The 27,765-nt window shown below is 40.1% G+C and overlaps 2 protein-coding genes across 32 annotated transcripts in view; one reads left to right on the plus strand and one right to left on the minus strand.

Annotated features, from left to right (window-relative positions):
* Positions 1 to 9,082, plus strand: part of madd (MAP-kinase activating death domain) — a 56,620-nt gene extending 47,538 nt beyond the window's left edge. For 12 of the 27 annotated variants that reach the window (XM_030414236.1, XM_030414244.1, XM_030414238.1 and 9 more), the window contains 4 exons: positions 201 to 209; positions 772 to 841; positions 4,126 to 4,172; positions 5,908 to 9,082. In XM_030414236.1, coding sequence (XP_030270096.1) covers positions 201 to 209; positions 772 to 841; positions 4,126 to 4,172; positions 5,908 to 6,021 — 240 coding nt within the window. In that variant the 3' untranslated portion in view covers positions 6,022 to 9,082. The remainder of the gene's footprint in view (positions 1 to 200; positions 210 to 771; positions 842 to 4,125; positions 4,173 to 5,907) is intronic. The other 15 variants (XM_030414240.1, XM_030414246.1, XM_030414247.1 and 12 more) reach the window with 3 other exon arrangements.
* Positions 9,083 to 9,209: 127 nt separating this feature from the next.
* Positions 9,210 to 27,765, minus strand: part of bbox1 (butyrobetaine (gamma), 2-oxoglutarate dioxygenase (gamma-butyrobetaine hydroxylase) 1) — a 28,682-nt gene continuing 10,126 nt past the window's right edge. For all 5 annotated transcript variants that reach the window (XM_030414267.1, XM_030414265.1, XM_030414269.1 and 2 more), the window contains 5 exons: positions 16,747 to 16,945; positions 15,763 to 15,868; positions 15,370 to 15,566; positions 14,158 to 14,324; positions 9,210 to 11,702 (listed from right to left, as the gene is read on the minus strand). In XM_030414267.1, coding sequence (XP_030270127.1) covers positions 11,542 to 11,702; positions 14,158 to 14,324; positions 15,370 to 15,566; positions 15,763 to 15,868; positions 16,747 to 16,945 — 830 coding nt within the window. In that variant the 3' untranslated portion in view covers positions 9,210 to 11,541. The remainder of the gene's footprint in view (positions 11,703 to 14,157; positions 14,325 to 15,369; positions 15,567 to 15,762; positions 15,869 to 16,746; positions 16,946 to 27,765) is intronic.

Below are 27,765 nucleotides of genomic sequence, written 5' to 3' on the forward strand. Positions count from 1 at the left end.
TCTCCTATTTCATTAGTCTTTGGGGTTGTTACGGGTTTTTCTCATTGGCTCTGGTAACTACTTTAGCTAGATTCTTGATTTCAATCAGTACGAGGCTCCTGTGGATAGCACCCTCTCGGAGGAGTGTCGTCGAGTGTTTGTGCTCTTCTGTCCGATAATAATCCAAACCATTTCTCTCCCATGCTCTCTCCCCCTGCAAGGAGCGGAAGGTACACAACCTCTGCTGTGTTTGCTTATTAGCAGTTACATCTTATTGGGTTTTCCTTTTTGATTTCTCTATCTTTTCTTTTAACTGTTGTAGCTGTTTGGCAAATCTTTTTTTGTGTCCTTGTCTACATTTTTATATGGAACTTCCATGTATGCATCATATGGGCTCATACTGCATCTCTGAGCATAAAAAGAAATGTGTTTTTTTTTTAACTACCTCTGCTGTTTACATCTAAATATAACAATTAATTATTCCAGTTCGGATACACAAGTCATGTTGAATTAGTTTGGAGCTTTGAGCAGACTAAATGCATTTCTCCTCATTTAATCGTCGCCCATGTATGCGTTTGATCATGGAAACTTCTCATAGTATGCTTTTCTTTTCTTTGGTTAGCTGTTAGAAAGCTTGCATTCCATGTGTAGTTGTTTTATTTTTACCTCTCACACTGAATAAAACAAGTTTAACATGGTTAATTTTTAAATATGAAGTGTTTACTTTTCATCCAGCGTTGTTGAGTTAATAATGTTCTGTCTTGTTTTTGTTTGTTTTTTGTTTGTTTTTAGGTTTTCATAGAGCTGAGTCACATTAAAAAGTGCAATACAGTGAAGGGAGTCTTTGTCCTGGAGGAATTTGGTAATTACACCATCTATTGATTCTAGGCCTGTACTTGGCACGGCAGTAACTCAGCGCCATGGCAAATGTATTGATGAGAGTTAATAAGGGTTCCCTAAATTGGATACTCGCTCTCCTAAAGGAGCTCTGAGACACTGATGTCTGGAGGTGATGAATTCTTCAGAGGACGTAGTTATCTTCGAATCACACAGTAGCTTCAGAGTTAAGAGCAAGTTTTATTTATCTGATAAAGATGGATGGAGCTGGTGAGGAAAATATTCTTAAAGTGTAATAGAGAAGTGTGAGGACAGAGAGTCTGGCTGCCCTTTTTACATATTTTTACATTTTGCAACAAAAAGGCTGTTCCATCGGGAGAAATGTTGGAGTTAGTCACATAACTTAATGTACAGTAAAATGAAATAAAAATGTAATAAAGTAAGTAGCAGTAACCCTTTAAATGGAGTTGGTGAAACATACAAAAAAAGTAGAAATTCCTCTGTTTTTTAATGTGAGGATATATCACGATATATTAAAAATAAAATAAAATACTAAAGGAAAAAAAAAAATCTTAACAGGATATTATATATCCTTTTGAAAAATATTGTCTGTGTATCCAAAGCCTCATAGAACTTCTCAGGATGTTAGGAAACAAAAATGACTAATGCACACCAAAAAAAACTAACAAAACAAAAACAGGGCACCAATCACACATGGGAAAGATAGATAATAAAAGATAAAACGGCCAACAAATGCTAAATATGTTAATAATGTTAAAGATAAAATTATGAAATACCACATGTTAAATTTATTGAAGATGGAATATAAAATGTTAATAGAATAAACTAAGTTGTTATAACCAACAGTAAAATGTCAATAAAACCCTAACCTATAACAAATATCCTCATAACCATGAACACACACGTTGTAGGTTGTTTTGACAGTCCCACAAATGCTATCTTTACTCACCAGATAGTTCCCGACAAATGCAACTATTTAGTCCTGTTCAAGTGATAATTGCAAAAAAAAAACTACACTGCCTAGATGTTTTAGGATATGAAATTATACATTTGAGACCAGTTCTAAAATATTTACACAGACGGAATCTGTGGGCTTGGTGCAGAGTGATGAGAACTAAAGTAGGAAAGTATTGAGGGGCAGATGAACGTATTGTTGTCTTCTGCCCTTTAAGACCTAGACACAAAAGCAATAATCTGACTTGTTGCTAAAATCAAAAAATGAGGGCAATATACTGATTTATAATCAAATTGTGTTAGATATTAAAAATATTTAAACTTCATCAAATAATAAGGATCAGTTTTATCTTGTTGCTCTGATAGCGTCAGAAAAGACACCTGATTTAGTTGCACTGATGGTGAAAAATTCTAAATTTGCCAGGTTTTACGACATTGAGCAGTCACATATTTCACAAATGCAACAGCCATGCTTAGAACAGTGATTTAAATCCAATGGTATCTCCAGCTCATATTTTAATTGATTAGATAGCTTCATTAAAAAGATTAAGATATATCAAGTCACTAATGGAGTGAAGAGAGTAAAGAGGGTATGTGCTGTAGATAGAGTGTTAAGGGTAAGTACACAGTTTACAAGTGAAACAAGATGACTTGCAGTATGACGGGGCAGTATGTGATCATCAGAGGTTGAAGTTGAGAGCCAGGCTGGGTTACTGTCGTGTCTCTGTGCTGCTTTTGTAATGTTGCCCTCATCTTTGCCACTATGAAAACCTTCATTCTCCAGCAGGTAAAGTGTTGTCACCTTTCTCCTTTCTTATCAAACTGTGCAGAGTATTTCCTCACTCGATCCCTCTCACCAAGTCTTTTTTTTTTCTTTTCTTGTCCATGAGTTTTCCTCTGCTTCCCTCATCACTTGCTTTTCATTTTTGGAGATCACCCCAGACCCCATCTCTCATGTGGTTCATCATTCTCTGATAGTGTGTACCTCAGAAAGTGGAGATCTGTGGTGGGGTTGTTGAGCAGTTTAACATGTCACATCTGTCCAGATCTCAGCCTTCTCATCTCTGCTATGGGTTCACAGTTACTAATGAAAAGTCAATCTGTCCTGTGGACAGTGACGTGGTCCTGGGTCAAAGGAGTTTGGCCTCTTGTAGCTGCTTTTCTGTGATGTCTTTTAACGTTCAGTTCACAGGGGAGGTAGGGTTTGGGGAGGGGAGGTTGTCCCTTGTGTTTTCCTGTGTTCTTTGTTTTTCATATTTGAAACTTTACAACCATTTTCTGGGCCATGAACGTCTCACCAACAGTTCAGATGAACAGCTTAATCATTACACTCTCCATTCGTACACTCATAATATTAAAGGGGACCTATTGTGCTAACTGGCAGCACAATAGGAGCTGTCAAGGAGCACTCCAATAGAGAAGCTTTGCATGACTCATTGTTCAGAAAGCTCCTTATCTGTCTCATACTGGCTGTTCAGGCAGCCCTGCAGTTCATCCTCTGTCGGAAACGATTTTTTTTTCTTCCATCACTTAAAAAGCCTAAAAAACTCCCAGAACCTCACTCCTGGGCATCATGAGAAGTGGGGAGAGTCAGCTAATAGGAATGCTAACTGCACGGCTGACTGTGCTAGCTAGCTAATGGCAGCTAAAGTTCAATTAGCAGCAGTCAAAAGTTATTTTTAGCAACAACTTAAACTGTCTGCCCATCAGGAAACTCTGCAAATGACAGACAGTTGGGGCAAAGTTGTGGGAGGACATCAGAGGAAAACCAGAAAACATTTTCTGATCTGGATCAGAGTCTTGGTCGGAGGTAAATCACCTCGGTACCAATAGACAGATTGAGCAGGTAGCTGAGTTTGTCCCTGTTATTTGTGCAAATGCTGTGTCTGGAGAAGATGACCAATAAATGCTAGTAGGGAAAAACTACTGGAACAATGCATTCAAAGAAGGAAGAATGATGTAATATAATAGAAAATAAATACAGTCAGACGCCCCAAAATTGTGGGTGTTAATGAAAATCTGACATGGTAAAATTATAAGTGTATGACAGAAAATAATCAAAGCACAAGGTCCCTTTTAAAATATTTAAACATAACCAGGATTTAGCAGCTGAATTTTGTCTAAACCTTAAGTACACAAGCCACTCTTAGCCTTGTCACCCTCCCTGTCCAAACTTTACTGTGCTTCTGACTGTTGAGGTGGACTCTTCTTGGCCCACATCCCATTTTACACCTTGTTGTATTCCACCCCTGTAACCCCCAAAGCTCCCCACAGTAACTCATTTAGGTTCCTGCTGCCTTTGAATTCTTTGTTTTGTCTCTTGCACCGGCATAGTTCCTGAAACTAAAGAAGTGGTGATCCACAAGTACAAGACCCCCATGGTGAGTCCTCGCTTATCCTATCAGAGTCAATCCTTTCCTACCAGTGCATGTAGAGAACGAGTTAGTCACAATGTGTGAACGGCAGAAATGTACCTCGCTAAATTTGACATTTGTGTCTGTAACCATCACACCAACACCACTGTGGAGGCAGCGGTTTGACTCACTCTGGTCTTTAAAGGATTAGAGCACCTTTTGACCGTATGGGTTTAAGGTCTGCAGTGGTGTTGGCGTTGATTTTTAGATGGAAAAATCCAGTTTGAGTAATACATCGACAAGTTTGAAGGCCCATCAGAAGGTACAAGACTGCAGAGTAACTGTGATAACTTTCTATTATAAAATCCTGTGTAATAGTTTTATAACCCTGTCGTTTTATCCTGTGTGTCAATGATTACGAACTTAACTGCAGAATAAAAGAGGTCCACTGCAGTCTGAGAGTCTCCAATTCATACTGTAGCTCCACTTTAACTAGGGGCTTAATTCTAAATGACAAAATGAAGAAGTTTTAGTGGCAGTGAGACTGGACAGTTAGTCACATTTAATGACCAGCAGTATTCTGTTGTGAGCACTAACTGGAGCTGATGGATAACTTTAAAAAGCTTTTATTATTCTTCTGCAGCTTAAGAATACAGCTTGATGAGCACAAAGATTTAAGGGGCCAGCTTGTAAACAGAAGTTCAGTTTCCATTCAGTGTTTCTCACAACAACACACAGCGTGTACCCTAGAGATCCAACAAACATGTTGAATGCATTTCCGTCCTCATAAAACATTTGCAGAGCTTATTTTGAAAGAGTTTAAATTGTTCACATCCTTGTTTACTCGATAGTCTTTGGTGAATTGCTTTGCTTCTTAGTACTTTACTGCAACCAACCATCAGCAGAGTGTTGTGAAACTGGCAGCAGAAATGTGTATCATGATTCCAGAGTGCACTATACAAACCATTCAGGGTTTACATTAGTCCATAGAGAGGCGAAGACTCTCCCTTCTGGCTTACCTCATGGGCCCTTATTTTGGAAAAAGTATGTATGGTGGGTAATGTCCAGAGACCAATAACTTCTCCATCCTGTTTGAATTGTGCATTGAATTACACATATGATGTTTGTTGACTTGCAAAATTATCTTTTAAATTGACAGTCCCTGTTTGTCGAAAACACATCAGTGTACATCATTAGTTTCATGACAAACTGACTTTCTTGAGTTGTAAAATATTTTTTTTAAATTGACAAACGTCATGTGTAATTTATGACACAATTCAAACAGGATCAAAAATGTTTTTGTTTCTTACTATAAACTATTCTACAAATTACTTATGAAATAATGTCCTATGGTCGACCACCAGAAGTGGCAGGCCTTCCCCTCTCAATAGTATTATTACTAGGTGTCACAATTTTCATTCAGCATCAAAATCTGCTAATTTGGATCATTGAAATCAAAAGCAGGATCAGTGACTTCTTACTTGCATCTGGAAAAAAATTAATGACACTTCAAAGATGGCACAGCTGCACTTTGAGATACTTATCCTGTGTAGACAAAGACAGTCAGCTGACTGGTACTACCTACTTATTAGTGGTCACAGGGTACCTTTGAATACTGAAGTATCCAACAGTCCACATTCCTGCAGTATTCAGGCAGAGGGGAGCCTCTGTAGGCCTGTTCCTTGTGCTACTTTAATTCTACACAGATGTTTCCTCACACCTGGACTGTCATCCTCCTCACGGTTCCTTCTTCCCTCAACAGGCACATCAGATCTGTTACTCTGTCCTCTGCCTTTTCTCCTACGTGGCGGCAGTGAAGGGGAAGGAGGCGGACGGAAAACCCAAGATGCTGTCGCCGAGACCCCTTCCTAGCTAGTCTACACCCCTCACCCTGTACCCCTCTGTCCTCGGCGTGCCTCTCTACTTGAAATGGCATCTCAGCTCTAAAACCAGAGACTTCTGACAATCCCTAACTTTACTCTAAGCACACAACCCCTGCTCCCTCTTCCTGTATATACAAGCCTAAGACCCCTTTTTTTTTCGACCCTGTTGTGTAGCCGTGTTTGCTCTGTGATGTCGTGTAAATACTCCTCATTGCTGTCGTCCTGGTGATCATACCAACTAGCTTAATGTTTGCCTGCTCCTTAACTCGGGAGACGCAACTCTCCTCGGGCTTTTCTCCTCAGTGTGAAAGTCTTCTATCGTTCCCGCTGCCAACACCCAACTGTTTTTACCGATAGGAGGAGATGTGAGGGATGGCCTCGAGGCAAAGAGTGCATGCAGGTCCCGTGCACAGCCTTGATCAGTCACTACAGAGTAGCGTCCCGCCCTCCTACCCCGTCTCCATACGACTGTGTGAGTTATTCTGTGATATGTGGTTACTGTAAAGTTCCAGTCTGTCCAAGTTGAAATCTGGTGAAGCATCCAGAGACCCTCTCGTAGTGCAGGACATCCCATACTGAAAATGCTACTGTATACTGCACTAGAGCACCGCATGTAAACGCTTCTTCAAAGTGTTTGAACCCTAAAATAATGTGAGTGTTCTCAGATGTGTTCTCTTGCCCGCCAGGCTGAATTACTGTTCTAGTTCTACTGTAAAACTTCTCGTCTGTGGTCTGCTGTTATCAATTGCATGTTACTATGAGGATAAAACAAATAAATATTATATATATTTCTATATATAGTATTTATTTAATATATACATATATTGACTGTACATTTCTCTGGAAAAAAAAAAATCTTACAAATTGTTGATTTGCTTGATGTGCAATACTTACTAAGTAGTTAGCCATTGCCAGAGCCAGGTTTTCTTAAGTTCACTGGCGTTCACAGGGTGACGAATGTAAGAAAGAACTTTTATTTCTATAGTACATTTTGATTGACGTGAATATGATCTCTTGAGTTTGTTTTAAAGTGTGTCTTTTGAACTATGAACGACAAAGGAGAAAAAAAAACCCAGCTGCTGTGATGCTCTCTTTAGGTGTGACCTTTGGAACATTTTGCACTCAGACCACACCCCCTATCAGTGATGTCACAGCAGGTGTTTTTAAACAATGCAGGTGGTGGAGGTGCTGTGGTCAAGTGACGGCACAGTCCGTTTTCCTTCTGAATTCACACAATACAAGTTGTGTGACACACCTGACACAAACTGGTGATACACCATTGTCAAACATGTGACTGCAGGGGGCGCTGCTGCATGGTTGATGTTTTTTTTTTATGTCACTCAGTCTTTCAAACAGGTCAGAAAATGTTCTGCTTAAAAATAACTGCAGAAAAATCAACAGAGTTGCAAATTGGCTGTTTTAACTCACTGGCAGTTGTTGAATTAAGATTTTAATTGAATTTTACCTCAGTCAGTAAGTAGCTCTAAACATTTATAATCTAGTTGTTCTTGTTAATAAACCACCAGAAATACTTCAACACAACAAAACAAGTGCTGCTGTTACCATGACGTGGAAATGATGTTGGAGTAATGCGCGAGCGTCCTGATGTGGAATTAGGTTTTTCTTTCTTCCCACTCCGCAGATGTTTCTTGAATGCAGCATTAGTGGTAAGTTCGGTTTTTGATGCAGTCTTTAAAACAGGTTATCATTTTTTTATTTTTTATTTCCAGGTTCAGGGTCACATTTACTGATGGCCTTAGTCAGAAATAGCGACTTCTCTTCCCCTGTGCCTCTGTTGACCTGCACCTGGAAATAAAAAAAAAGCATCTTTGGCCTTTTCCCCAACAGTTATAAAGACTGAATGATACACAGACATAACAAATCTATCAAGGCAGAAATAAGTAAAAGAAAATTTAGGTCACTCCCAGTACCCGGTTTGTCAGGAAATGCAGCTTGTTAAAAATTCATCGGCATAAGGAATTCATGATCCCATAATATCCATGCAACAGTGCATCCTCCTGCAGTCACAAGGCTGTATCCAGCAGTTATGTTTCATTACAGATTGATCGTTTGGCCACAAAGTAGTTAAACATACCTACTGTAGTTCCCCAGAGTCTATGTTGACTTATTAAAATCTGTTTTGTTTGATCATCAGTACAAAATGCAAAAGTATTCAATTAAATATCAGAGCACAACAGTCACATTTGAGAAGCTGGAGACATGGGGAACATTATTGCTTGTACCAGGACTTCTATCACTCATAAAATATGGTGTACTTCTGGCGCAGTTTGGTCAGGTTCTGGAGTTCACTCCATGAGCAGTCAAAAAGAAACACCTGCTTTTCCATCACAGACTGGGTTGTGACAGACGTACAAACACTTCCACGCTCACAGCAGCGGTTTTGTGTCCTGTGATGAATCATGTCAAGACGTGTTGAAGCCTACAGCTGTGGTCATCTGCTCCCCGAGGAGATCGTCAAGTCTTAATGTTGTTTCTGTTTTGTGATGGTAAAGAGCGGTTGAGTCTGGTCCTATCGCTGGCCCATTAACTTTCACATTGACGAGTGCGTGTGTGTGGGTTTGTGTGTGTGTGTTGTGCGCACGTGCGTTCATGTGGTGGACAGTTTTCTCCAGATCAGCAATATTTATTGGTACAGCTCATTCACTGGAAGATGTTTTTTTGATTCTGACTTGCTTGTATTTTGAGTAATTTAACTGTGCAGAGGAAAATAATCAGTAGGATGTTCAGAAGCCGAAGTTCCGTTAACAAATAACACCACACATGACGGTGTGAATACGACTGAACTCGATCTGAAGCAGCGCTGAAGCTGGTTTGGTTGGTGGGAGTGGGGCACAGCTCTTTCTGCTTAAGTTAAAAGGATTTTTCTTTTTTAAAACTGGATTATTACAACTCATCTCTGTCATTGTATGAGCCAGCTGCTGTAACCAGAGGGAATAAATGAAATGAGATGTCAGGTGTAAGTATTCCAGATATTGACAAAGTATTTATAGAATATGTACAGCTTTGGCAATATAATAAAGTTGTCGCAAATAATGTTCAGTGTAGTTGTCCTTTTTGTGAAGGGAAAAACATTGAAATTTGAATGAGTAAACAAATGGAAGACAGCACTGTGGCACTTTGAAGATTTATTTAATCAAGTTGAAACCTTTGTTTAAAAGAAAAAAAAAGAAAATGCATTTTGGTAAAAGCCTGAGTTTTTCTCAAACCACAGAACAACCATTAAAGGGACAGTTAACCCATAAATCAAAAAATAAATTTTTTCCCTCATACCTGTTGTGCCACTTAAGGCCCATGCCTGTTTTTTTTTTTTACAGGCAGAAAAGTCAAAAATATGGAGAATACAGTCGCCTAGTAAAAAGAGCATTGGTGACGTCACCAGCGCCTTCCTGAGAAGTTTTCAACTCGGAGCGTCTACACAAAACAGGTGGAGCGCTCAGAAGAAAGACTGTTCTGAGATGCTCGCGCTCCAGTGGGAACAACTGAAAAAAAAAGAAATGCTATGTGGACACAGGGCTTTATTCGTTTAGATTGTTGGGGTGTGAGTTGCCACTTATGGAGACATTACATATAATGGAACTAGATGGCTCTCAGCTTGTGGTGCTAAAAGGGCCCAAAAAATTGTTTAAAGTACATTTGAAAAACACAAGAAGCAGTATGTCTTTTAAGGGACCATTTTTGATTATAGCAGTAACTGGCCCTTTTTAAGACTGGAGTAAATAGAAAAAAAGGCTCATTATGAAATATACAAACTGCAAAGGTTTAAGGAGGAACTATCAATCACACCTTCCACCGGTGAGCATGTCTGAATACCTGGTCAGACAGTTTCTGCTACAGAAAGTACGTCCATATTATCTTTAAGTCACATAAAAAAAAGACTGAGCTTCAGGGAAAGTTTTGTAGCTTCAGATCAAGATGAAGACTCTTCTACACATAATCCTCAGCAATGCAGATAGTTTGGGATCTTGGATGCCCAAGTACATAAACAGGACATTTTAAAGTTCAGCTTTTAGAATAAGATTTTTCAATTATTTTTACACTATTAACAAAAATCTAGTCACCGATCATATTCAGGAACAGCAGGAGTTTTAAAAGCAAATTGTTGCAGTCCTCAAAAATGTTTTTCTTTTTTTAAATATCACATTTCTATTAGCCAAGATTTAACAGGCCGTTTTTCAATTTTATGATGATTCATTATTCAGATGATCTTAAATGGTTTAATTATAGGAGAAGTAATGTCTAAACAGAATACTCGGTCCTTAAGTTTTTCTTTTATTTGAAGATGTAAAGGTGTACTCAGTAGAATATGGCCAGAATTTGAGGGTAGCTCCCCAGAAAGTCTTGTGAGGCTTCCCTTTTTCAGGGGATGGGGCAGCTGCTGCTCTTCTCTTTGCCAGCTATCCTTGGCTTTAGAAAGCTAGCGTTACCTAATTATCTTTGAATTATGTCAAAAAAAAAAACAGAGCTGAATATCTTAGTTTAGTAAGAGAGAGAAACTTGAATTCAGAAGATAAAAAGTTGTTTTTTTTTTTGCAACGCAGCATCTTTGACTTATCGTCAACAGTGCTGTTTCTTTACAGTCTGACCATGTTAGGGTAGCATTAAGTTTTAAAGTAGAGTTCTGGCCATATCTTATACATTTCTCCTTTTTAAATGCACTAAATCTTGAAAATACTTGTTTTTCAGTGGACAGCAACTGTTTGCAGTATCTCAGCTTTCTGTGATTTCATAAATAAATGAACATGAACATATCACTATTGATTTAAAGGGTCAGTTTAACAAAATAACAGTTACTTCATGCTGCTACGTCTCATGTTCTGAGGCTTAAGGCAATGTTGAATTCGGACTGCGACTGAAGGAAAGCTCAAGGACATCACATCCTTTATGTAGGCACAGGATTTAAAAGTAGAGGTAGCAAGATAATGTAGTAGATGGTAAGCACGAAAACTGAGATGTAAGGATTATAGCACAATTTACACCTGGGCTGAGTCTAAAATCCCTCTAGTTCTCCACTCAATGAATAGAAAATGGTGGTCAGTAAATAAAGTGAAATAAAGATTGAATAGGGAGTGATTCCAGAAACAGCCAGGGGGTCTTTTGAAAGGAGAACCGCGGTAAATCAGTTTAGACAACATATATAAATTGCACAATATCATAATAATGTGGAGTACCCAGGAAAATATAGAAAACCTCTTCAGCGTAAGCATAGAAAAACTCATTTGACACTCATCAAACATGACTGATCCAAACAACACCTTTGAATCTTAAACCAAGGTGTTTTTCTTAATCTTTGCATTGTTCATGTAATATTTATGCTTGGCTGCTTCAGGGTCGGAGATTTAGCTCTTGACATGTCGTGAGATATTTCAATATCTTTGCACTTTGCCCTCATCACAGATCGTTTTTCAAGAGCAACATTTAGCTTAACTCATAGTTCCCAGCCACCTAACATCAGGCTGTAAAGCAACCGGTTAAAATGTGGCCATTTCCAGAGCTCATACTTTCTCCTGGACCGAACTGCGGAGTATCCGGAGGCGAGACATGACTTCATCCCAGTCCAGGTAGGCGCCCTCCAGGTGTCGCAGCATGTCCGGCCTGCTAATGTAGCTCCTGCGGCCGTGCAGCAGACGCCAGTTATCAAAGGTCACCAAGTCGCCTGAAATAAATCAACACCCACAGATCAGACTTAAGGATCTCAGCTACATTTGAAGGGACAATAAGGAAGAACTTTAGCTGTAAATGTTCAGAAATTAGCTAAACTTATCAACAGAATGTGATGCAGAGATTTCTACTTAAGTTAGCATGCTAACCAGCTAGCACCAATCTGTCCAAGTCAAAGCTCCTGTGCTAGCAGAGTAAACACCAACACTCCCCTGGTCCTTGAGTTTCCAGTCCCAACTGCTAGCTCCACAGCTAACTGAGCTACCTAGTTAACGGCAGCTAAGGTTAGCAGCAGTAAGCAGTTACTGGTGATATGTTGCCTCTTTTTTGTGTGGAGTCTGAATTTGACAGATGGCCAGTTCTTACATATTGCACCTTTAATTTGATTCTCTCTCCACAAGGACTTTCAGTTCTCCCATTTGCCTACACTCAGGTCAGAGGTTAGGAGTGAAATGACAACTGTTACTGGCAGGTCTCATCAGCTGAAGCTAGCTAGCTATTTAGCTAATGTTAGATACAAGAGTTGGTAGAAAATTAGGATCAAGGATTGACTGATGTGTTTATATACTGTTACTCATTACTGGTCATCGAGGAGACTGATATTTGGAACAGATTCAGTTCCATAACATTTTTTTTTGTCAAAATATAATAATAGCATGTGATGGTATTTAACTGTATAATTTTGAGGTACTTTACCTGAATATTTCCATTTTCTGCTACTTCATAAGACTAGAATCTCATAACAGGGTTCTAAGATATGAACTTGATGGTTTTATACATAATATTATGATGAAAGACCAAAGCTACAGCTGCGTGTCCCGGGCAAAAACGGTGGTTTGTATATAAAAAGGAAAAACATAATAAAATCAGATACTCATCAGGTATTTTACTCTAACATAACCCAGTTTGGCTGATATTCGATTCATATTTTGTAACAGTGTGTTGTCACTTTAATGTGGCAAGAGAATGAGGGTAACTGGAACTTAAAGCAATCTTAACCAATGTTGGCTGGAGTTGCCAGATCAAATAAAGAGCAGAAGAGAGCTGCTAATAGAAAGGTGTAGTTTGTAGTCCTAAAACCAGGAAATTAGCATTTTTGCACATCTGGTTCCTTCATCGTTACGTCAATAAAGTTCTTTGGATGGGTTTTCAGTTAAATAAGAACGGTGTTACCACAGGCTTAAGATATTTACACGTTTTATTCTATGATTAAAATAAGTTTTATTAAAAAGCCCTTATGTGCCGGATGCTAACAAGTGGCTAAATGAGACAACAGACATTTTCAGGGACATTAAACATCATCACAGTGAACACTGAGACTCATCTCCTCACTAGTCCCATTTCAGTTACAATCTACTCTAACTGTAACATTACAACTTGTACATTGATCAGTTTACTGAAAATGTGTGTGTCATTGTGCAGTTAGATAATTAGTGGTGGTGATGTTTAAGTCATGCAACCTCAATGTAGTCTGTTTATAGCCTCACGTTAGCTTTTTACTTCTAGCGATTTAACTTGCGCTTCACAAGATTATTTTGCTGAACAAAATGCGCATTTATCATAAACTTGTGTTTGCCACAGAGCATTTTTTCTGCAATAATCCAAAATCAAATTAATAAATCCTATAAGACCTCTTGCCAACGGAGCCAGGCCTACAATAACACATCATCGCTACACCACTCTATTAGAGACGAGCGAGTAAACACTTCAGCAGATAAACAACCTGTTACACTTCTTTTTCTTCAATAAATGCCCACACTTCCCACTCACTGCGACCTCATGCGCACATCTTCAACATGTGGACAGAATACCTCGGTCCTTGCCTAGTTACAGTTGCTAAGCCACCACCGGAAAATTGCTCTTCAGGTTGAGCGCCTGGTGACGTCATCATGTCTCATCCCTCTCTGTGAGCACAGGCTCTTCGCTTCACCTTTTGAGTGAGGCAGATTTAAACCCTTCAGCCTTCAGACATGGTTGGATGACACGTACCGACATGTTTGCTTGTGGCATACTGAATCCTTTAAACAGCCTCAAGGACGCGTCATCAGGATGGATGCTTTCTAACACGGAGGCTTGAACTCTGCGTGCCGCTGTCTCAACGCCGTCTCCCTACTAATGGCTCCATCCTGCTACACTCTGATGTCCTTAGTGTCTCGAACAATATCATTACTCTGTCTCTGTCACTTGATGCTGCAGACTCTTTTGCAGAGCAGTGATTATACAGAGAGGGTTACATCGGTCTGGGGTAATTTCATTTTGTCTACAGCGACTGAGAGGACACTGGCCTCTGATGTCATCGTGACATTGATGAGGACAATGATGATGAACAGCGCCGTTCAGTTTCGTGCTCTGTTTACTACCAGCGTCACCGACGGTTTACCATTTCTGCTCCCATTCTATTTTTTTACTTTTCATCCATGTTTCATCGGTTTGGAGAGGTTCACACTGACCTGGCTCCATTCTGTAGGTCACCACGTTCTCGGGTCGGTTCATGATGTCCACGTAGGCCTTCAGTGCTTTGTAGAAGGGCTGGACCTGATGTAAGGGGCAGTCCAGCAAAGATTCTCTGGTGGCGTTGTTGTAGTTTATCCTCTCGACTCGACCCTCGGCATCAACGCTGGGACGAACGACAAAGAGAATTGATTAATTCAATAATCATGTACGTCACATATTAAGCAAATGAGCCAATCTCACTAACGGGGTTCATACAGTGATTCTGGTTTATGAAATTTATCATGGAAATATGATCCAAAGCTGGTGCTCTTCTGATTTTTTTTATCCTACCAACAGTTCAAACTTTACTTTAGTATAATAAAACACTATTAAAATCTATCAAATATTTACATTCCAACACATTTTTTACAAAGAAATAAAAAATGATCATCAAAACTGAAGCAGATAATTTATCCTTCAGTAACGTAACTGATAAATGGACTATTGTTTACAAGCACTTTGTTCACATCACCTCGGGCTCGGACATTTTTCTCTATTTTGTGACATCTTCTGGGCTTGAGGATTCATCAGTTAGTAAAGTATAGTAGATTCAATCGATTAAGAAGACAAAAGTATGTGGACAGATTACACTTAACAGTGTAAAGCTGCAATAATTAATCCATGCATTGTTTGATTTTTAGATAAATTAATTGCCAACGATACTCAGATTGAGTATATTTCTAAAGAAGTTACAGTTCTCTGCTTCCAGCCTCTTAAAGACATTGTTTTCTGGTTTCTTTACTCCTCTCTGATAGTTAACTGCATATCTTGTGATTTTGTGAACAAAGCAGGACATTTTTTCACCATTTTTCACCATTTTCTCACATTTTATAGAAAAGTTAGAGCCCAACAAATGTGGCTGTGAAATATTTCATTCCAAAACAATAAATACTATTGTGCAGCTGTAACACTCTTCAGTGAAGACGTTCCACATGATTCTGGAGGCCGTGACAACTATATTTGAACTTCATATTTCTGAACAGTAGATGGCAGTGTCTCACTTCAAATCATACACACAGTCACAGCGCTCAGATGTGTCACTGCATCTTTTTGACATGCATGTCATTTCAATTTCTTTTTAAATCTGAGTCTACTTCACACAAAGAGCTGATGATTAGTGTGTGTAATAATACAAAATTCATCTGATCTGGCCGTCCGTCTCCACTTACTCGATGATGCATTTCTTGGACTGCAGCATGAAGTCGCAGTAGTCCACCCCGGTGTCGGTGAAGTCGACACGGAGCGAGGAGAGTGTCCTGAAGGCCTCGGGGTCTTCTCTCTGTAGCTGCTCGGCCATGTGGAAGCCATCCACCACCTCGCTCTCCCCTCCTTCCACAGCCTGCTTGATGCAGTGCAGAAACTGAACCTAACACACACACACACACACACACACACACACACGCCGCACAAATGCTCATTTTACAACTCTGATGACATAAAAACTGAATGCCGGTAGTTAAAACAAACTTATAAAAGCTGCACATAAATTCATAAGTGATACCATATCTGTTTAGCACAGTTTACTTCCACTCAATAGACCGTAGAAATCAGATTTTACTCACTCCAGGTGCAAAGTGTAACGCGGGGTAGTCTGTGTGGAGACTCAGCCGTCCTGATGTGTAGGCTACATTGTTGGCCATGTACTTGTCCTGGACCTGCCATGTGTGCCTGAGGACGAAGATAACATTCATTAATAAACTCTGCGTTAATAATTTAACTTTGGCTTTAGAAGATAAGCAGCAACAATTAGGTTGCGTGGAGAAAAAGGCAGAGATGAGATGAACTTTGCAGGGATCCCTGAGGGAAACTGGGCAGCTTCACAAGAATGCGTCGACTGCAGCCTCTGAAGTAGATACTTCATTGAGATGCAGCAGGAATAGAGGTCTAATGAGGGAAAGTTATCTTCCATGTTCTGTTTGCATGCCTCGTTTGGATGCCCGACTCGTAAAACAGTCGAGTTTCTCTGATGGCAGGCCTTCAGCATTAGTCTGCAGTCTCTTTACTTGCGGCAATATGAGCTCATCCGCTGGCAGTGGAACAGCTTTACGCTCCAAACCTCTGTTCTGACTGAGTGCACCAGGTAATTCCTCTAGCTTAAAATAAAAAAAAAAAAAAAAGCTGGAATGCTTTAAGGTTGTTTTCCTCGCCTCTGTCCTGAAATAATCAGCACGGCAGTAAGTCAGAGTGATGAACGACAAACAGACACTCTCATCGTTTCCATGGAACCAAAATGAATCAAAGTAACAGATAATTGACTCATGGAGACGTTTCTCTAAACATTAATGTTGTAAGGTGAGAATCTGAGCGCTTCTTTCATCAAAACATCAAAGCTGATTTTTTTTTTTTTTCTGATTCACTGGAAAAGGGATGTAAATAAAGGTCTTTCTATTCAATTCTTACTCATAACAGTCCCTGGGCAGTGCTCCAGCTAAAATATGATCAGTGGAAAATTCAGCAGCTCAAGGTTTAGTGGGGAGTCCGATTATTAAACAGTGGCTTGGCTGAGGATGACTGCAGAGAAAAGGATGGACGTCACAGAGTCTTACCCGTAGAATGTCAGCCTGAGATAGCCAATCCTCTCAGCCAGTTTGGCCACTTGGCCTTGCTCTGCTGGCGCCCCCTTCAGGTAGACGATGCCAACGCGACGCAGGGCCAGGAGCCAGGCCAGCGCCGCCTTATCGTCACAGAGGACTTCCTGGTAGTCGGCCGTGGGGATGCGGAGCTTGGAGTCCCAATAATAACGCTCTGAAGTGAGAAAGAGGACATGGAAGAGTTGCCATTTACATACATGCGGTTGTTCCTTTTTGGCTTTTGTTTGTCTGACAAGAAATAAGCCGTGCCCGTTATGCACAGACATGAAGCTTTTTCAAGCCGACAGTCTTTGTCCTTTCCTGAAGCTGCTCTGTTGAACAAAACGCTGCACAACAAAAACACAACAGGTCCGTATCATAGCAACTTTATCAGACCTCACATTTATTTTTTTCTCCCTCACTCCTGCTCTCTTCGCCTTTGTCTAAACCTGCGTTAGCTTCTTGAGGAGTGAGACTTAGCATGTTCTGTCTTTATTGCACATTCACTCCATGCCGTGTAAAGAAATCTCCACAACTGCTTTGTGGAGGCAGGTTTTTGCCACAGGCACAAATAATAGCCACAGATGGGCACCGTTCACAATTGCATTAACAAAGATAATTCATGTTTTCGCTGAAGACACCTGCGTCGACATTATCTGATTGTGCGGCTCCACCTATGAAAATGGGCCAGAACAATCCAGGTGTGCAGCAGCGTTGAGCTATAGCGCACACACATTCCTTTATACTTTCCGTCAACACACATTGCTCCCTTCAGGACATGTTTCCTTTTCCGAGATAGCGTATAGAATGTTGAATAATCCGTGCAAAGTGATGTCTGGTGTGCTGCGGGCCAAGGCAATCCAATCAAAAACACAGCATGAACACACTCCACTGAATAAAACACATTATCAATTTGTAGTTTCAATTTTTCAGGTTGAAAATACGACTAAAGTTTGACAGTAATCCTAAAAGTGGCTCGCAGCACGGCAGGTTTTACGTCTAGGTTGTTGCAGAGAGGAAACTTCTAATGCGCAACTTAATTATTGACCTTGATTTGAAAATGTTGCAGCTCGCCACTGCATGCGATGGTGTGCACACTTCCAAGATGAATTGCTCGCTTAGGCTGATTTTTTTTTTTTTTTCTTTTTCTGTCTCTGTCAGACAGACAGAAGTGGAAAAAATCCTCCCACAGCTCTCCACCCAGCTGGCTCGACTCCTTTTTCCATGCAGCCTCTCTCCAGTGACTTCCACAGAAACAGCTGCTAAGTACATTTGCAGGAGGAGGAGGAGAAGTAGGGTTTAGCTGAGGAGATTGTGTACCTGTCTGATGTTTGTGGCTCCTTCTAGCGTCTCTTTTCAGCACCCAACGACGTCAAAACAACTTTTTCCGAGCGGCTGCATCACAAACAGATTACAAGGCTGCAGCCTGCAGGAGACGGACACACAGCAGGGCGAGCTTCATGCATAATTTATCATCCTCTAAAGTGTTGACAACATTAAAAGACAATGTGACTGTTCACTTTGAAGGCCATAAAGATTTACAGTTGCAACAGACAGACATTAGCTGGTGATGAGGAATTTCAGTGAGGAAGGCAGTGAGGCACAAAGCACGCACAGTTGCAACATCAGTCAGAAACGCAGTGATCATCGTGACTCGCAGACCTCCCTCCAGGCTGTTGTCACAAATGATCAGCTTCTGGCCGCACAGTTCAAAGGGTCAGAAACCCCCTGCTTGTTAAAACTTGTCCAGAGGGCGGAGGGAGACAAGGGCAGAGAATGAGAAATTGGGGCAAAGGTCAAGCCTAAATGTTACAATTACTCTTGTGAAACTGGACCTGGGTGTCTTCTACATGCACCGCAGTGTTTCAGCTCTGCGGTTAAAAAGTGTCAACTGTGACCAAGAGGCCACAGCACTGGTCGCAGTGTGCACAAACATCAGCTGTGCAGTCCTGGCTGCAGCTCAGCTCCAATCTCATTTTGAACACGCTCACCGCTGAGCGACTTCACACTGTGGCGGCTGGGTCGAGCAAAAGATGAGAACTTTGCAAGAATATCTGCCTTCTCATCGTGTAATGAGCTCCTAACATGTGCTTGTTTTTAACCGAGGAAGGCTAATCACAAATCTGAGCTGTGAGGGATCACAGGGAAGTACTTTTTTTTAAGTCTCCTGTCAGCTCACAGTGGCCACCGATTTAAGAACAAAAAGGACCTTTTCACCAGAACTGCTGGGGATAAAAATCTGGAGCGAACAAACAGAGCTTCAATTGTAGAAAATTACATTTATTTAGAAATGACTCAAGTGCAGTTTTGAAGAAATTGTGCTTTACTCCACTAATTTTCCCCCGTACTTCTACTCTACCATATCTGAGACTGAGAATAAAACGTCCTACTCACCTGCAGTTATGTGACGGCCACAGTTATTGGTTACTTTTTAGAAAAAAGGTTATACAAGACATGATTTCATATCAGGTGATATGAATGTAAGGCGTCCTTGGTGTTTTGTCGTCTTTTCCGTTGCTTTAAAGGGACAGTGTGTAACGATTTAAGTCATTTATTAACTCAAATCAACGTCTTCGTTCATAAGTAAGTCCTCATTGGTGTACAATTACCTCTGCCAACAATCTGACTTATCCGCCTGAGCGAAGAATTACCTATCCGAATATACATAGCACGGGCAAGCTCTATGGAGGCCGCCATGTCTTTCCGGTTTTAAAAAAACTATGGACTGCCGAGAGGGACACAAAGCACTACGTGGTACTACGTAGTAAGGCTAAACGCGTTTTCGCTCAGAGCCAGCTTGACTGCGGAACTGAGAGGGAGCTCAGCGAAAGCGCTCGTCACAAACAATAACAATAACTAACTACATCTTTACCTCATTACTTGAATCAGTAGAAATACTCGACGCTGTTGGGAAAGAGTCCATATTTTGAAAATGAGTTTCTTGTCCATCAGGGCCACCGTAGCTTCCGGAACGTCTCCAACGACTTCAGAACGGGAGGGGTGAGCAAAGGAGTGTTGCAATGTAGAACCTCACAGCTAGATGGCGCTAAATACTTGATATATTACACACTGTCCCTTTAATGTTCCGACTGTGATTGATTGCATCTATTCAACCATGTTTTAAACAGGTAACCTTTCAATTGTGCTTCATCATGTTACATTTGATTGGACGTTTTGTCTGTCTTCAAATGCTTCTTATAGTTATTTCACAAGTGTCAAAATATATGTAATCCAGTGATGAGATACTATCTCCGTATTTACTTGTCTGGTACGCAACTTCACTGTTTTGGTTCCCTCTCAGTGCTCTCATAAGCCCATTTTACACAGCGTCAATGTTCATGGTGGGACAGTTGCACCTTTATTCCTCCTCACTGTTCTGAATAATAAAGATACAAAGGCAGAATGGAGCGTTGTTGTTTCTTCACGTGTGAGCCGTAACAGCGGCGAGTAGACTTGCGTGTAAAAACAGTGAACCAGTGAGCCGGCAGGACGAAAGAGGAGTGTGACAATTTTATGACATGTTATGTATCTGACCCTGAACCAGCACAGTCCATCCTAAAGTGTCTCCTTTAACCCTCCCTGCAGAGGACGAGACGAGCCGGCATGTAACAGGAGTGGTGAAGGACTGATAGTGCTGTGTTCTGCCACCTCTTCAGTGTTTTTCCCTCCTCCGTACACCTTGGAAGAAGGTGTTGTTTGGCCGGAAACCTTTACCCTGCTTATGCCATTGTTTAGACAGCGCTGTCCAACACACACGTTAAACATTTGATTGCTGTCGCTGTTCTGTTACACGTCCTGCGCCTCGTTTGCTTGCAGTATGCCAGCATGCTATCTGACAATCACACACTAGGGTGGCATTATGCTGTCATTGTTTGGTTGGATGTAAAAACAAACAAAGGCTGTGTAAAAAAAAAAAAGAGTCTGTTGTGGTGGTATTGAGTTATCTCTGTATAAAACGGGGTATAGCATTGTTTTTGCCAGCGAAAGGTCGTTGTTTTCATCTAACAAGTTCTGAGAAACCACTGTGAATAACATGCTCAGCACCAAGCCATAGATTTGAAATAGAACTAGATGGTGAAACATTTTTTTTCCCTCAGAAGTCGGGAGAGATTAAAGCTAAAAGAGAGCCATTATTGGACTTATATTAACAAGGTGGCTTCAAACGAATGATAATGTTCCTCTGTAGCTGCTGAATGTGAAAATAGGAAGCTGTTTGCTAATTTTACCAAGATGATTTTATGTTAATGTTGTGTTTGCAGATGGTTTCTGCTGCCCCCAAGTGGCCCAAACAAATCAGTAACTGCAGGCTTAACTTTATTTGTTAATTTGCGTAAAGTCACGGCAGTTCTCACAGGAAGGACTGTGCTAGCATCTGCTTGAAGGGACACCGCCAGACACTGACAGTCTGACAAGATAGTATATGTGCATAATCCCCTCTCCTGTTTCCCCCCTCGGTCGTGGTCTGCTACAGTGGCTTTTCCAGATGAGGAAACCTGAAGCCGCGGCTCCTGTGGCTGTCAGGCAGCTCATGGCAGTTTGGCTCTCCCCTCACTGTGCTCTGTTTAAGCTCAGAGGGCTGCGTCACTCTCCTCTGCAGCTGGGAGCGCCTTCAAAGCTCTGTTTGAATCACTGCAGTTATCCGCAGAGCTTTTGTTTTGACTTGCTTAAGTTTTATCACAGAGCTCAGATCAGCTCACTTCAATGGGCCGTCTGTGGAATGCACAGCGGAGGGCTCGGAACCAGATGGGCACAAACAAACCTTTTTTAGAAAGAATAAGCCTGATAGATTAGAATCGAGCTGTTGTTCGTACTAAAAGAACGTTTTAGAGATTTTATTGAAATCAAATGAAATAAGATTGCCTCATTTGATCTGCAGTTTGATCCCCAAATATCCCATTTATTCGATCTCAGTGATATGTCAGTATTAATAAAGCCAGTGGGGGACTGTAACCAAGCACATTTACTAAAGTAATAATGTCTAGGTTTTGATTTCACGCCATTTTATACTTCTACTCTACTACAAATCATTGGAAAATACTGTACTATTTACTCCACTATAACAAATCAGGGATTTTATAGAAAAAAAAACAAACAAAAAACATGGTGATCATATTAAATCTGATGCATTTTCATACATTCAACAGCCAAACAGTAAAACAGTAAGACATGAATATATAAAATAGCGTCTCCGTCAACTATAGCGGCAAAATCACTCACTATAAACACCCACTGAGAGCCACTTGTCCTGCATTAAAAAATACTTTTGATTCATTAAATTAAGGTCTGCTGATATTATTTCTGTAATTTCTAAGGGAACATTTTCAACAAGTACCTTTTACTTTACATTATCAAGATCGACGCTCTCACCACTCTGGAACAATTCAAGACAATGATCTCGAAAATACTTCACCAGCAGTTGTTTTCACTGAGTATTGCTCTTTTGAAATATTTTTCAAAACTGCATATTTTTGCGTATTTCAACATCAGTGCAAAAGAGGGAAGCTTCTATGATTTTGGAGGCTCCAATAAAGCTTTACAATAAATCACAGAATAAAGTATGATTTGACGGACTCTCTCTTCAATCACAGCGAGTAATAAATCATTGACATCGTCCCATCTCTGTTAATTGATGGGTAAGTGAAAACAGACCAGCTCTAATTTGAAACAGGTTTTCACCCCCAACTCAGCTTGTAAACTGCTGCAAGTACAAGATCTGCTGAATGATTAATGATAAGTGTTTTGAAAAGACATAGCACCCATTACACATCCACACTGCCAGCACGTGTATTCATTAGTTATTATCAAATAAGGATGACAACTCCAAGTAACTCAGTTTTTGGTTGTTTAAGAGGAACAGAACCATATTTGTTTTGTCTTTCACAGCTTAAAAAAAAAGCATTTGCCAAAAATCTTTATTTCAAGATTTTTTGTTTCTTCTTTGACGTACTGTATTGAAGTACATAAACAAAGTGGCAAAGCTTTACTTCTCTAGTGTCTGTAGGCCTTCATTAGGGTTGAACTTTTTTTGAAAGTTTCAAAATAATCCTTTTCCTACCAGACCACGAATCCAGACATTTGAAAATAAAAAAAGAAACTGTGTCTCCAGTTATATTCCAGTCAATAATTAGCCTGCATGTTTGAGTTTTCACAGTCTATATAATGTGTGTCTGTACTTCAGTGGAACTCCATGAAACACACACCACCCTGCACTAATTGGACAAACACACCTTTATCTATGAAACACGCCTGGAAGACAGCGCAGCCAACCTCTGCATTCCCAGTTTGGAGGAGACAGAGCGAGCAGTGTTTCCTCACCGGAGAGCAGCAGACCGTCCAAACATGAATCCAAACTCAACTCTTTTCTCCATCAGCAAGTTCAGGCTCACAAAATTCAAATGAATCCTGTGGTAATTTGTCAAATTACGTCCTTTTTTTTTGCCAACTTATGCTCAATGCTTTCGGTATTATTTTAAGTGCCAAGCAGGAGGTTTGGTTGGCAGTAAAATGAAAAATCCAATCATTATAATCACCAAGCTTTCCATGCAGTCTGATGTAAAGGTGTTAACATTTCAAACGGGATGACAAAGCAAAGGGATTTAACCTAAATATAATAGATCCGTGAAGGAATTACAGGAATACACAGTGAATAAATAAACTGTGTGTGGGTGAAAATTAGTGAAATTAGCTAAAAAAGGAACCACAACTTCTTTTGAAGGAGACATCTTAAATGTGGGAGATTTGGCTGACCAGCAGTGTTTTTGACAAATCTGTGTTGCTTAAACCCTCAGCGGTCCATCACAGCCCACAGCAGAATAACAAAAGCTTATTTTGACAAATGAAAACACTCAAGTCACTGTTAACAATTCAGTTACCTCAAATTCTTCTCAGGTTGACATCATTGCATGAACACGTGTATGTAAGCACGTGTTTGAGTGTGAGTTCTGCTGAAGCTGTGAAACGGCCTGAGAAGTGACGGTCAGGTTTGGAAAAGTTTTTCCGTGGATAGACCTCCACAGCTATGTTTCCAGGAGCCTTTCTATCAACTGACAAGTGATGACATCGAAGCCCAAATTCAGACCAGATGGCAAAGGAAACACCAGCCAGACAGGGAAATGACAAATCAGCTGCTACTTGGCTGAGTTATAGAATCAGTCAGTCGACTTAATGGAGGAAAGTCCAAACTCAGCTGAGTCCGTTTAGAGGCGCCTCGGACCAGTTGGTCGGGAAGTTTACTGTAACTGTCCAACTCAGATGGAACACTAATTGATGTAAACTGTGGGTTTTTTAAAGAGGAAATGAGAGCACAAGTAAAGCCACAATGACACAAGACGTACAGCAAACTACTGACAATGAACGCCAAAGACAACCTCCATAGCACCTACATCTATATGGGTATGTGCTGTTGAGCTACAACAATAGGTTCATTTCAATCAATAAATAATAAAATTGTATTTGCTGGTTCCAGCTTCTTCAATGTGAGGATTAGCTGCTTTTCTTTCTCAGTTATGAAAGGAAATGAAGAGTCTTTGGGTTTTGGACTGGTGGGCTATGGAAAATTGTAAACGCATTTTCACAAAGCTTTGACATTCCATAGACTAAACCATTAAAGATGAAAATAATCAGAAGAATTATATATACATAATGAAAATAATCAATAGGCCCATAGATTTTTAAATTAAGCTCATATAAAAAGTGTTAAAAAATTGCACATTAGTATCAAAAATGAAAGAGAGTTATGGTAATAACTCAAAAAGTCGGGCTAAAACGTATGTCGCCATAGATGTGCTAACACGTGTCCAATGGTATACACTTTGGTCAGCACATGGACATCAACTGAGAGTAAAGCACAAGATCCTTGTGACCTTATAGGCAATGTGGATATAGAGACTATAATTTTAGCTTAACAGCTGCCTGAGAGCTTAAAGCTGGTGCACAAATTGCCTTTTTCTTCTTGCAATTCAAAACAATTTAGAGGCTTGTTAAAAAATTATTTTCTCCAAAGACTTTTAGTAAAATCTGTAAAACAAACCAAGCAACAAGATCACAGCCCTTAAAACTGGTCTAATATTTGCTTTCCTTCTGGTCCTACTGAGCACCCAGGCAGCAGATCAACTTTAACAGATTTACGGCATTTTCACTTGACGAGATAGATGCATTACCCAAGTCAAGCCTGCTAAAGATCGTCTGACTGTATTGGTATCGAAAAGTATTTACAAGCACCACGAACATTGCCACTATAGCCTAATAAAAAAGTTCACACTGCCTGGGAATATTTTCCACGGCCTTTCTCAGACTTTTGAAAGCTTCACAGAGATTTTCATAATGTGGCAGAAAGACTGGTTAAGACCAGAAAGTCGAGGTAAAGATGTGGTAAGGTGCCAGGGAATTTTTGACACTCAATCTACAGCTTGAGGTTAGACATTGTTCACAGCTCTGTGACTCTAACTAGGGACGTTTTCTGGCAGGCGAGAGGAGGATATAGCAGGGACAGCTGCTACAGTAAGAGAAATCTCATCGCACCTTTAGTGTCATCATTTCCTGTCAATCACACTCTTGAGAAAAACAATAAATTTCACTAAATTTGTCCAGTAGACTCCTTTCTATGTCTCCTTATCTTTTAAATACTTGCAGTGCATTTTACCGTGTAGTGAATAGCTTTATAGTGTGAGCTTTTACTTCGAAATGTCGAAAGGGCCATAAAAAGTGACCATTTACAGCAAACTGAAACCATGGTGAGCACAGTGATGACTAAATTGAAGGTTTTGTATTTTTCAAATGTGTTCTGGTATAAGTAGTCATTTTAAATATCTAAGTACATAGTATTACCTTTTGGCGTCATATGGCAGAACTGTGTTGTTTTATGTCAAATGGATTGTAAAATTCCTCAAGAATCAACGATGTAGAAACAACAAAAACATGGTTCTAGGTGCTTATATGGTGCAGGTCCAGTTTTGCTGATTGATTGTTCGATCGCAGCAGTATTGATCAATGCAAGTGTCAAGCAAACAATCACAATGACTGAGACTAAAATAATCTTTTCTCTATTAATTACAATCATTATATTAAAGGGGGAGAAAATCTTTAAACTCTTCAGTGGCACTTATTTCAATTAGCACAACTTAACACACCTAATCTGAGTGATCAAAGCAAATGACTAAAAAATGACATGCTATTAGGCTATGTTGAGGGTGAGCAATATAAAACTGTTTTCTGAATGAGCAAATGCTCCTAAAGGCATCTGGGAAAGACGAGACTCCTTTTACAAACTACCAGTGTAAGTTGCTGAATACGTGTGAGTGAAAACGGTAAGGGAAGCATGTGGTTGGGCATATTTTTACATTTTGAAAAGATCCATTTAACCTGTTTCACATCCGACTTTTAAATACCAGTGACATGAAATTAGTCATGATTCCTACCTCGACTAAACAAACATGACAAGCGCAAAATGGGAGGCCTGAGCCGATGACATGGTTCAAATATTAAAAGCATCTGGCAGCCGTTTGAGTAAATCACTGACAGATTTATCGGTGAAAGGAAGAGTCACTGCTGATAAGGCTGTGAGTGACATAAGCTTTTGGTGTTCCCGAGAGCAATTTGACATCATCACTCTCCTCCAAGTGACGTGAAAGGCTCAAAGTGCACAGGCCAGCGAAAAAATGGCACGTGTGAATACCAAAGTTTGAATCTGTGAATGACATGTAACACTTGTTTTGATTCTTGCAGATACAGCAAACCCTACAGCAGATACGAGTTGGTAACATTTTTGACGAAAGCTGCAAACTACGCAGTGGACCACAAAGAAAGCAAATGCGTAACAAACATGGTAAAATTCCCAAGCTGACCATAAAACACAGTAAAAAACTAAAATATAGAGTCCTAACAATAACAGTATATTGGGATATCAAGAAATGTTGCGAGAAAATGTCTGTGTTAACTCCTCGGGGTTGGACACCAGGCAGTTTGCGTTCAAATTCCTGGTTACACATGCCTACAGGCTCAGGGATTTGTTCGTTCCCAGGGAAGGAAATACTGACAACGGCGTGCTTGTGTTTGGTAAGAACATGCAGATCTTTTCTTTCTCTTGACCCTCACTCTAAATCGGTTTTCCATATGGCAGGGACAGAAGGGGGTCTGAATGAGGCTCACATTTATACAGACGTCAGCTTTTCAGAGAGTCCGCCACCTTAGCATGTTTCACATGCAGACGTTCTGTGCCTCGGTTCAGTTCTGTCTGGAGTAGATGTTCAAGGACAATAAACTGGTGATGCTGATAAATCACATGTGCCTCCAATATGCTACAGTCGACATTTGAAAATAAAGTTTTACCTGAGGAACTGACAGAACAGTTATGATGCATGGAGAGTCATTAACAGGAAGATTAACTGTCTGGGAATGATAGTTAATAGTAATCAAGTTGCCTATATTGCCATATTCTATGATGTGTTATAAACACAAATTAAGGGCTGCATGTAATGATTTTTTTTTATTCTCTAGACTAGACAATTTGTTGTTAGTCAGAAAATGGGAGAAAATTTCGATCAGTGTTTCCTAAAGCCAAAGATGACGTCCTCAAGTGTGCTGTTTTGGTCACAAAATTGAAAAAGCCTGAATCATAAAATATTTTTTTTATAATTCAAAAAATATTCATACTGATCAAATTACTTGTGGCGATTTATTTAAAAGTAGACAACTAGACGATTAATCGTTGCAGTGCTACACGAATTGAACACGTTTTAGTTGTTTTCCTTTTTTAAGACTGTAAACTAAACATGTTAGAAGGTGTTATTTCTAAGTGTCCTTGAATGATACGACTTCTCCCTCTAATAATAACTGCTGCTGCTGAACTACATACTGCGGTTTGAGTTGCACAACTCCATAGAAACGGTAAAAGCAGAAGAAAAAAACATTACTTCAGACATAAGAACAGGAGGTATAGTACAGGCTGAATAATATCCCCAGAGCTCCAATTTTCATATTGACCTCACGGTGTCCCGG

Source organism: Sparus aurata, chromosome 4 (genome assembly GCF_900880675.1).
Source record: "Sparus aurata chromosome 4, fSpaAur1.1, whole genome shotgun sequence".
NCBI lineage: Eukaryota > Metazoa > Chordata > Actinopteri > Spariformes > Sparidae > Sparus > Sparus aurata.